General features: G+C 42.9%; 1 protein-coding gene across 4 annotated transcripts in view; it reads right to left on the bottom strand.

Annotated features, from left to right (window-relative positions):
* The window catches only part of ASCC1 (activating signal cointegrator 1 complex subunit 1), a 123,731-nt gene that overhangs the window by 107,172 nt on the left and 4,520 nt on the right, over positions 1 to 12,039 (bottom strand). For all 4 annotated transcript variants that reach the window (XM_017548822.2, XM_017548827.2, XM_017548824.2 and 1 more), the window contains exons 3-4: positions 10,802 to 10,901; positions 5,830 to 5,927 (exon numbers count right to left, since the gene is read on the bottom strand). In XM_017548822.2, the coding sequence (XP_017404311.1) occupies positions 5,830 to 5,927; positions 10,802 to 10,901 (198 nt within the window). The remainder of the gene's footprint in view (positions 1 to 5,829; positions 5,928 to 10,801; positions 10,902 to 12,039) is intronic.

Below are 12,039 nucleotides of genomic sequence, written 5' to 3'. Positions count from 1 at the left end.
AAAAAAAAAAAAAAAAAAAAAACTGCTAATTAATTCAATGTAAGCAGAATAAGGCTTATAAATAGAAAATATCCTTAAGATGCCTTATAAAGTAGAAAAATGAATTCAAATGCTACAAAGCAAACCTTTGCTGGTAGGAATGTAAAATGGTGTAGCCACTATGAAAAAGTTTGGTAATTCCTTTAAAAGTTACACATAGCTGGGCGTGGTGACCTGTAATCCCAGGATTTTGGGAGGCTGAGGTGGGCAGATCACTTGAGATCAGGAGTTCGAGACCAGTCTGGCCAATATGGCAAAACCCCATCTCTACTAAAAATACAAAAATTAGCTAGGAGTGGTGGCACATGTCTGTAATCCCAGCTACTTGGGAGGCTGAGGCATGAGAATGGCTTAAGCTGGCAAGGTGGAGACTGCAGTGAACTGAGGTCATGCCACTGAACTCCAGCCTGGGTGACAGGGGTAGACTCTGTCTCAAAAAAAAAAAAAAAAAAAAGTTAAACATAGATAACCCAGAAATTCCACTCTTAGGGATACCCAAAATAAGTAAAAACAGAAAGAGAGAAAGTTGGGGGGGGAACAGGAAGGAAGGGCAGGGGAGGGGAGAGGAAAGGGAAAAAAGAAGGGAAGGGGAAGGGAAAGGAAAGGAAAGGGAAAGGAAAAGGAAAAGGAAGGGAAAGGAAAGGGAAAGGGAAAGGGAAAGGCAAGGCATGGTGGCTCATGCCTGCAATCCCAGCACTTTGGGGGGGGGCGGGGAAGCTTCTGATGTTCCAGAAGCTTTTCTTCTGATTTATTTATTTATTTTATTTTATTCTTTGAGACAGAGTCTTGCTCAGTCACCCAGGCTAGAGTGCAATGGCGCAATCTTAGTTCACTGCAACCTCTGCCTCCCAGGATCATGCAATTCTCCTGCCCAGCCTCTGGAGTAGCTGGGATTATAGGCACATGCCACCACACCTGACTAATTTTTGTATTTTTAGAAGAGATGGGTTTCACCATGTTGGCCAGGCTGGTCTCGAACTCTTGACCTCGTGATCTGCCTACCTCTGCCTCCCAAAGTGCTGGGATTACAGGCGTGAGCCACCACACCTGGCCCAATAAACCAGTTTATTTTCTTGCTTTTCAATTAAATTAGTTGCACTAAATTCTTACATTTAACAATTAGACACACTAATTTTTCCTTTTTTTTTTTTCACCTTGCTCTGTTGCCCAGGGTGGAGTACAGTGGCATGATCTCAGCTCACTGCATCCTCTACCTCCCAGGTTCAAGCAATTCTTCTGCTTCAGCCTCTTGAGTAGCTGGGATTACACGCATGAGCTACCATGCCCGGCCAATTTTGTATTTTTAGTAAAGACAAGGTTTCACCATATTGGTCAGGCTGGTCTCGAACTCCTGACCTCAAGTGATCCAACCTACTCGGCCTCCCAAAGTGTTGAGATTACAGGCATGAGCCATCGTGCCTGCCTAGTTTTTTTCTTTGTTGTTGCTCTTGCTGTTTGAGACAGAGTCTCATTGTGTAACCCAGGTTAGAGTGCAATGGCACGATCATGGCTCACTACAACCTCGACCTTCCCAGATCAAAAGATCCTCCTACCTCAGCCTCCCAAGTAGCTGTGACTACAAGCACGCACCAGCACACCCAGCCAATTTTTGTATTTTTTTGTAGAGATGGGGTTTTGCCATGTTGCCCAGGCTGACCTTGAACACCTAGGCTCAAGTGATCCTCCCACCTAGGACTCCCAAAGTGTTGGGATTACAGGCATAAGCCACCAAGCCCAAACTGATACCGTAGTTTTTCATACTGCAACATTTGTGCTAAGTTGAAATGGAATCTTTATAGCTTGTCTACTCTTTTCTGGATAAGTTCTGGAATGACTCTAGCACATTTTTTTTTTTTTTTGGAGACAGAGTCTCGCTCTGTCACCCAGACTGAAATGCAGTGGCACGATCTCAGCTCACCACAGCCTCTGTCTCCCGGGCTCAATCGATTCTTCTGCCTCAGCCTCATGAGTAGCTGGGATTACAGGCGTACTCCACCACACACGGCTAATTCTTGTATTTTTAGTAGAGACGGGGTTTCACCAACTTGGCCAGGCTGGTCTTGAACTCCTTACCTCGTGATCCACCCCTGCCTAGGCCTCCCAAAGGGCTGGGATTACGGGTGTAAGCCACTGTGCCTGGCTAACTCTAGTATATTAAAATGGCTAAGGTCTCCACATTTATACCATGTTATAATTTTACTGCAATAAAAAATATCATATAACTGGTGAAGCACGGTGGCTCACGCCTATAATCCCAGCACTTTGGGAGGCTGAGGTGGGCGGATCACCTGAGGTCGTGAGTTCAAGACCAGCCTGACCATCATGGAGAAAACTTGCCTCTACTAAAAATACAAAAATTAGCTGGGCATGGTGGCACATGCCTGTAATCCTAGCTCCTCAGGAGGCTGAGGCAGAGAATTGCTTAAACTCAGGAGGCGGAGGTTGCAGTGAGCCAAAATCATGCCACTGCACTCTACCTTGGGTGACAGAGCAAGACTCCATCTCAAAAAAAACAAACAAACAAAATTAGCTGGGTATGGTGGTGCATGTCTGTAATCCCAGCTACTTGGGAGGCTGAAGAAGGAGAAACAGTTGAACCTGGGAGGTGGAGGTTGCAGTGAGCTAAGATCACACCATTGCACTCCAGCCTGGGCAACAAGAGCAAAACTCCATCTCAAAAAAATATATATGTGTGTGTGTGTGTGTGTGTGTGTGTGTGTGTATACACACATATATATGTATATATTTATATGTATATATAAAACTTACTACACAGATAAAAAAATGGGGAACATATAACAAATGTTAATAGCAATTATGTTTGGGTTCATATTATAAGAGACTTCCATTTATACCTTATACATTATTTCTGCAACCTTTCTCTTTTTTGAAAGCATGTATTAATTTTATAATCAGAAAAAAATAGATGACACTTTAATGCAATTATAAAATGACTTTAGTATTTGTAACTTGAATGTTAAAGCTTAAGGAAAATAAATGTTCGCACTTACAATTCTAATAAACTGAATATTTATTTTAATAAAAACCTTTCCAAATGCTGTTAAAAGTTCTAATGCTAGAGTTTGTTAACATTAAAAGTTCTAATGCTAGAGTTTGTTAACATTATCAGGGAAGTAAAGAAAACCTGCAGCACTGCACTGGCCAATATGTGAGCCCACATGCAGCTAGTTAAATTAATCTGAATTCAGTAAATGTAAAAATTCAGTTCTTGTCACACTAGCAATATTTCAAGTACTCACAGTCACATATGATCAGTACCTGACACATGCAGCTGCTGTGCTAGATGGCATGGATACAGAACATTCTCACCATCACAGTAAGTACTTCTGGATACCACTGCTCTAAAGTCAATTGCTACTTATCTGCTGTCAAGGTGATTATTCTTTTGTGTGTGTGTGTATGACAGGGTCTCATTCTGTCACCCAGGCTGAAGTGTGGTGCCGTGAACACAGTTCATTGCAGCCTCGACCTCCTGGGCTCAAGCGATCCTCCGACCTCAATCTCCCGAAGCGCTGACATTACAGGTATGTGCCACTGTCCCCAGTCAAGGTGATTATTCTTACATAACATAAAATGAACGGTACTTATAATTCTTTCGTGAAAACAATACAATCCATGAGCATTAATGGAAAATGGGGTTGGGGGCAGTGACTCAGGTCTATAATCCCAGCACTTTGGGAGGCCAAGGAGGAAGGATCACTTAAACCCAGGAGTTCAAAGCCTGCCTGGGCAACATAGCAAGACCCCATCTCTACAAACAAAAATAAAAATTACCTGGGCATGGTGGCATGTGCCTGTAGTTACAGCTACTTGGAAGGCTGAGGGAGGAGGATTGCTTGAGCCCAGGAGCTCAAGGCTACAATGAGCTATGACGGAGTCACTGCACTCTAGCCTGGGCAACACGCTCATGCCTGTAACCCCAATACTTTGGAAGCCAAGGTAGGCAGGTCACCTGAGCTGAGGAGTTCCAGACCAACCTGAGCAATGTGGTGAAACCTTGTCTCTACAAAAAATACAAAAAAAAATTAAAATTAGCCAGGTGTGGTGGCATGTGCCTGTAGTCCCAGCTATGGCAGGCTGAGATGGGAGGACTGATTGAGCGCAGGAGGTAGAGGCTGCAGTGAGCTGTGATCACACCACTACACTCCAGCCTGGACAACAGAGGGTGACTCTGTCTCCAAAAAAAAAACTAAAATAAATGATTAAAAGGCCAGGTATGGTGGCTCAGTCTGTAATTCCAGCACCTTGGGAGGCCAAGACAGGCAGATTACTTGAGACCAAAAGTTCAAGACCAGCCTAGGAAACATGGTGAAACTCTGTCTCAATAAAAAATAAAAACTTTTAAATGAAAAAAGAAAAAAAAATGGGTTAATGAATTATTGGAAGTTGCTGCATTCTTTGACTTTAAAAAGTTCCATCAGCCAGGCACGGTAGCTCACATCTGTAATCCCAGCACTTTAAAAGGCCAAGATGGATGGATCACTTGAGACCAGCCTGGCCAACATAGCAAAACCCTGTCTCTATGAATCAATACAAAAATTAGCTGGGTATGGTGGCACACGCCTGTAGTCCCAGCCACTCAGGAGGCTGAGGCAGAAGAATTGCTTGAACCTGCGGGACAGAGGTTGCAGTGAGCCTTGGCACTCCAGCTTGGACAACAGAGCAAGACTGTCTCCAAAAAAAAAAAAAAAAAAAATCCATCCTTCCAGAACCAGTTTACAATTTTGTCCTAACAATGCCCCTCACTCAAAGTCATTGTACAACAAAAGCCTATGCCCTTGGTTCACACTGAGGCTTGATACAGATACTTTCTGACTTGATTTATACTGCTAAACTATTTTTCTTCATCAGAACAGTTATTTGAGTCAAGTTATATTATTTTAATCACTACCCTTTTTTTTATGATTTGCCTTAGGTTTAATAAAAATTAACTGTCAAAAATAAAATCAAAATATTTCTTTTTACTTATCTGACACACATAATACAAATGTGTGTGATAGTACAAGTTTACATTTGAAACTAAAAGTACAAATTAAATAATGGAAATATTTTGTTAATTTCTTTCGTTTCCTTCCTGGTTTACAAAATCAAGGGCAAAAAGTTGAGAACATAATGGAAAAGGCTAAACTTTATTTCATATTCACTGATCCCATTGGTTTTCTCTAATTCTAACTGAAAACAATTCACAAATCCACTTCAAGCTACCAAAGCACAAAAATAAATCTAGGCCAGGCACGGTGGCTCACGCCTGTAATCTCAGCACTTTGGGAAGTGGAGGTGGGTGGATCATGAGGTCAGGAGTTCGAGACCAGCCTGACCAACATAGTGAAACCTCGTCTCTACTAAAAATACAAAAATTAGCCTGGTGTGGTGGCACACACCCGTAGTCCCAGCTACTTGGGAGGCTGAGGCAAGAGAATCGTTTGAACCCAGGAGGCAGAGGTTGCAGTGAGCCGAGACCATGCCATTGCACTCCAGCCTGGGTGACAGAGTGAAAAGAAATCTAATACATACTGAAGTCTAGACGCTTTATTCCATCAATCATCAATGTATGGTAAAGTATAAAATTAAGGCCCCGGTACTCAATCAAGATAAGGCTGTATATTTCCATCTTTCCTCATTTGGGAGGTTGGTACTGATAAACCATAAAAAGGCCCATAGCTATAGAACCGCACAGAGAACACAGTTACTAAATGCTGTAATCGGTTACATTATTCCATACACATGCAAAAGTGACTTCAAATATAACTCATATCCACTGAGTCTCACCAATTTCCCCATCTTGTCCAGGTTTAGGAATGCTAATAGATGTTTTGGTCTCCATTTCTATTTTCTTCCTAGTGTCCCCTCTCTTTCCAACTATATGCCTGTATAAAGAAAAGGTAATTAAAAGGATATTAAGTCAAAATGTACCAAAATTAAGAATCTCATCATGTTTAAATCCTTTGTGACTAGAGATATTCCCTTACGGAAAAGTGGTTCAGTAAAAGCCCAATATTTGTGGAAGAAATTACAAGTCATCTAGCTTTAGAACATGCCGCATTAAAGTCATTGGCAAAAATGAGTTTTTGGCCCTATAGCCAATTCGATGCATAGAAAAACCATGCCCAACGCCCATTTCCTTCTCAAAATTAGATTTAAAATCTAGGTCTGCAATTAAGTAAAAGAAAAGCTGGCCAGCAGGCACAGTGGCTCATGCCTGTAATCTCTGCTACTCAAGAGGCTGAGGTGGGAGGACTGCTTAAGACCAGGAGTTTGAGACCAGCCTAGGCAAAAGAGTAAGACCCCATCTCTAAAAAAATATTTTAGGCCAGCCTCAGTGGTTCACACCTCTAATCCCAGCACTCTGAAAGGCCAAGGTGGGAAGATCGCCTGAAGTCAGGAGTTCAAGACCAGCCTGGCCAACATGGTGAAACCCCATCTCTATTAAAATACAAAACTTAACCAGGCGTGACGCCAGGGCACCTGTAATCCCGACTACTCAGGAGGCTGAAGCAGGAGAATCACTTGAACCCAGAGGCAGGGGTTACAGTGAGCTGAGATCATACCACTGTATTCCAGCCTGGGCAACAAGAATGAGACTCCATATCAAAAAAAAAAATTTTTAATAGAAAAATTAGAACATCTGAGGACTCATGACAACAGAAAGCTATAGCCAACTCTCGACTACCCCATGAAGACGGGACATGAGCTCACAATCCCCATCACTCCCGACAGTCTTTCATCTACCCCACTTCAATCACTTATTGACTCATTTACATTACTCGCCTAGGCTTTCGAGTGTAAATAATTGTAACAATCCAAAGTTATCTCCTGGAACCCCCAGTCATTTGCTATGTTTAAATGAATGAGACTACTGAATCCCAAGAGAGAAGTTTCAGAGACTAAAGCAGTAAGAGGCTGTCACAGGGCTACAGAGTTAAGAGAAAACTCATCATCAACGTTATTTCAACTTCTACGATTTCAATTACAGTACCCAATACTATGGATAACTATGTCTAAAATTGCTCATTTGTTTTTTTATGGGATAACCAAGCCCAATTACTTCCATTAAAATCTATTATAGTAAGCCAGTTTTTTAAAGTAAGATGATTAGAAGATTGGAAGTCTGTAGTTTCCAAGTGGTTTCCCATTGTATTGGGCTGGAGATTGTAGGGCACCAACTCTGAGGCCTTTGTCTTCCCACCTTACCAATTAGAAGTGCTTTCTATCAGGCTCCAGTGTGTTACTATGTGGCTAGTGAACAAGCCTATAACAAAATGCAGTGGCTCAAAGTGCTATTAATAATCTAGGCTTCAGCACCTTAGAAAGCAAAGTGATTGAGGTTTAAAAGGCTTTAGAATCAAACAAGCCTTGAGCAACTCATGTAACCACTGTAAGCCTACTTCTTCACATATAAAAATGAAGTGAGAGGCTGATGCAGAAGGATCCCTCGAGCCCAAGAGTTCAAAGCTATGATGAGCTATGATCACACCACAGCACTCTGGCCTGGGTGACAAAAAGAGATCCTGTCTCTAAAAAAATAAAAACAGGGCTGGCTGCAGTAGCTCATGCCTGTAATCCCGGCACTTTGGGAGGCCAAGGCGGGCAGATCATGAGGTCAGGAGATCGAGACCATCCTGGGCAACATGGTGAAACCCCATCTCTACTAAAAATACAAAAATTAGCTGGGTGTGGTGGCACATGCCTGTAATCCCAGCTATCGAGAGGCTGAGGCAGGAGAATCACTTGAACCCAGGAGGTGGAGGTTGCAGTGAGCCAAGATCGCACCACTGCACTCCAGCCTGGGCAACAGAGCAAGACTCTGTCTTAAAAAAATAAAATAATAAAAAATTAATTAAATAAAGAAATAAAAATAGTCTGGCTGCAGTGGCTCATACCTGTAATCCCAACACTTTGAGAGGCTGAGGTGGGCGGATCACTTGAGGTCAGGAGTTCAAGACCAGCCTGGCCAACATGGCAAAACCACAACTCTACTAAAAATACAAAAATTAGAGAGGCCAGGCAAGGTGGCTCAAGGCCAGGCACAGTGGCTCACGCCTGTAATTCAAGCACTTTGGGAGGCCAAGGCAGACAGATCATCTGAAGTCAGGAGATAGAAAGCAGCCTGGCCAACATGGTAAAACCCTGTCTCCACTAAATACAAAAATTAGCCAGACGTGATGGCAGGTACATGTAATACCAGCTACTAGGGAGGCTGAGGCAGGTGAATCATTTGAACTCAGGAGGGAAAGGTTGCAGTGAGCCAAGATCATGGCACTGTACTCCAGCTTAGGTGACAAGAGTGAAACTCTGTCTCAAAAAAAAAAAAAAAATTAGTGGGGTATGGTGGCGGGCACTGGTAATCCCAGCTACTCGGGAGGCTGAGCAGGAGAATTGCTTGAACCTGGGAGACAGAGGCTGCAGTGAGTAGAGATCACACCATTGCACTCCAGCCTGGGTATCAGAGGGAGATTCCATCTCAATAAATTAAATAACTAAATAAAATTAAATTAAATTTGGCTGGGTGCAGTGGCTCACGCCTAGCACTTTGTAATCCCAGCACTTTGGAAGGCCAAGGCAGGTGGATCACCTGAGGTCATGCATTCAAGACCAGCCTGACCAACACGGTGAAACCCCGTCTCTACTAAAAATACAAAAATTAGCCGGGCGTGGTGCTGCATGCCTGTAAATCCCAGCTACTTAGGAGACTTAGGCAGGAGAATGCCTTGAACCCAAGAGATGGAGATTGCCATGAGCCAAGATTGTGCCATTGCCTAGGCAACAAGAGTGAAACTCAGTCTCAAAAAAAATAACAAATAAATAAATAATAAAAATAAAATTTGAAATTAAAAAAGAGTGAATAATACCTATTTGTCAAAAGGTTGTCATAAGGACTAAATGTGATCATATATGAAAGACCTTCCCAATGAGTGACACACAGCTCCACACAGGCCATGCTGTACAGCAGATGCCCCTAACAGTGATAAGTTAAGGATACCAGGAGAAGGATCCTGTATGGCAGACACAGCTGACAGCAATAACTTAAGCCTACCTAAGAATCACCCCATTATCTAAGAAGAATGTGTGTTCAGATTTCCAAGCTACAGAATCTGGCTTGGATTCATTCCAACCCAAAGATTCATTCCTTTATCTATGAGCAATATCTGAATCCCCTGGCCCATTTATGGAACCCACACCATACAGGGGATTGAGTCCCTTTCTTTTGGGTTAAATAAAGGTTGCCAGGTGATGGCTGCTAGAGGCAGGGTGCTAAGTGGAAATGTTATATAAACTGTATGCTTTTTACAAGCAGTTGAAGTTTTGTCAAGCCCACCACCACTGCACTGCCCTTTATGTAAGTCCGCTTGATAAAATGCTGTGTCTCATTTGCTGGCTCTGGGTCTCTTCCCCAGCCTCTCTAACATAGTGCCATCCCTAACAAAGTCAACAGGTATGTGGCATGACACATGCTGTCTTCATTAAACCCATACTGGCATGTTTCCAGTTAAAAGTACAGCTGGACTCGAAAGAGGTTTACACGGAAAATCTAAAATATTCACTATAGGTCAGGCACAGTGGTTCATGCCTGTAATCACAGCACTTTTGGAGGCCAAGGGAGGCAGATTACTTGAGGCCAGGAGTTCAAAGACCAGCCTGGCCGACGTGGCAAAACCCTGTCTCTAACAAAAACACAAAAAATTAGCTGGGCGTGGTGGCACATGCCTGTAGTCCCAGCTACTCGGGAGGCTGAAGCAAGAGAATCGCCTGAACCGGAGAGACAGAGGTTGCAGTGAGCTGAATCATTCCAGCCTGGATGACAAAACAGAAGCCCTGTCTTTAAAAAATAATAATATTTAAAAGTAACATGGGACATGGTGGCTGGGCATAGCATCTTATGCCAATACTTTGGGAGACCAAGGTAGGAGGATAACTTGAATCCAGGAGTTCAAGATCAGCCAGGGAAACATAGTAAGAACCACATCTCTACAAGTAATTTAAAAAATCAGGCAGTCTTGGTGGTGTGTGCCAGTCCCAGCTACTTGGGAGGCTGAGGTGGGAGGACTGCTTTAACCTGGGCAGTCGAGGTTGCAGTGATCCAAGATCGTGCAACTACACTCTAGCCTCACAACAGAATAAAACCCTGTCTCAAAAATACAATAATTAAAAAAAAAAAAAGGTGATGTGGTTTGGATCTGTATCCCTGCCAAGTCTCATGTTGAAATGTAATCCTCAGTGTTGGAAGTGGGGCCTGGTGGCAGGTGTTTGGATCATGGGGGTGGATCCCTCATGATGGCTGCGCACCATCTCCTTGATCAATGAGTGAGCTCACACAAGATCTGGTTGTTTAAAAGTGTGTGGCACCTCACTTCCCATCGTTTTTGCTCCTGCTTTCACCATGTGACATGCCTGCTCCCACTTCAGCTTCTGCCAAGAGTAAAAGGTCCCTGAGGCCTCCCCAGATGCCAGTGCCATGCTGGTACTATCTGTAGAGCCATGAGCCAATAAAACCTCTTTTCTTTATAAATTACCCAGCCTCAGGTATTTCTTCATAGCCATGCAAGAATGGCCTAACACAAGAGGCAAAATCAGCTTATCGATACATGTAGAACAATGGAATTATTCTGTAATCAGTCCTTTGAAATTTTAGGACATAAAACTACACTACTTTATCATTAGTGATCAAGCACTGCAATAAGTATAGACGACCAAAGAGTCCATTTCCCACTAAGTTTCCTGGAAGTGTATCCCCATGACTCACTTATAGAGCAAGCTAGGGGCCCTCACGGTAGACCGGAATCCTTGTGGGGTCTGCTCCACCTCATAGGCATCACAGGGCTCATCAGCGCACTCCATGGAGCCTGCACAGAAACCATGACGTATCACTCAGAAAAAATGTTGCTCTGTGGACAACAGTTTTCACCTTAGCTGTCAACCACTGTTGGGGTTTTTAAATAGCAATACACAGGCCTAAAGAACGGCCAGACACTGTACATTGCATGATACTGCTCTGATACTCCTTCTGACCTGATCTTATAAGCAATAAACCATAAAAAACATATAATGACTATTTTAAATCTTTCAGTCTTGGAAGCCTCAGAAGGTAGCATATGCATACAGTAGCTCCCCCTCATCTGTGGTTTCACTTTCTGAGGTTTCAGTTATCTGCAGTTAACTGCTGTCCAAAACTATTACTACAGTAAGATACTGAGCATGACAGAGAGAGACCACATTCGCATTACTTTTATTACAATGTATTGTTATAATTGTTCTATTTTATTAGTTATTGTTATTAATCTCTTACTGTGCCTAATTAATAAACTAAACTTTATCAAAGATGTCTATATAATGCTGGTCCTCCATATCCAAGGATTCTCCATCTGTGGATTCAACCAACTGCAGACTGAAAATATTTGAAACAAAATCTAGCCTGGGCAACAAAGTAAAATCCCTCATCTCTACAAAGATTAGCTGGACATGGTGGCACATGCCCACAGTCCTCACTACTGAGGAGGCTGATGTGGGAGAATTGTTTGAGCCCGGGAGGTTCAGGCTGCAGTGAACCAAGGTTGTGCCACTGCACTCCAGAATGGGCCTGTCTCTTAAAAAAGGAAAAAAAAAATTATTTGGAAAAAAATAAGTAAAATAACAATACAGCAATAAAAATAATACAAATTAAAAAACAATACATGTCGGGCATGGTGGCAAATGCCTGTAATCCCAGCGCTTTGGGAGGCCAAGGTGGGCGGATCACCCAAGGTCAGGAGTTCAACAACACCCTGGCCAACATGGTGAAACACTATCTCAACTAAAAATACAAAACTTAGGCCAGGCGTGGTGGCTCATGCCTATAATCCCAGCACTTTGGGAGGCCGAGGCAGGTGGATCACAAGGTCAAGAGATCGAGACCATCAAGGACAACATGGTGAAACCCCGTCTCTACTAAAAATACAAAAATTAGCTGGGTGTGATGGTGTGCACCTGTAGTCCCAGCTACTC

The sequence above is a fragment of the Cebus imitator genome, unplaced genomic scaffold (assembly GCF_001604975.1).
Source record: "Cebus imitator isolate Cc_AM_T3 unplaced genomic scaffold, Cebus_imitator-1.0 Scaffold215, whole genome shotgun sequence".
In the NCBI taxonomy this organism is placed as follows: domain Eukaryota; kingdom Metazoa; phylum Chordata; class Mammalia; order Primates; family Cebidae; genus Cebus; species Cebus imitator.
Note: the sequence above shows the minus strand (reverse complement) of the source record. Positions and strands in the feature narration are given on the sequence as shown.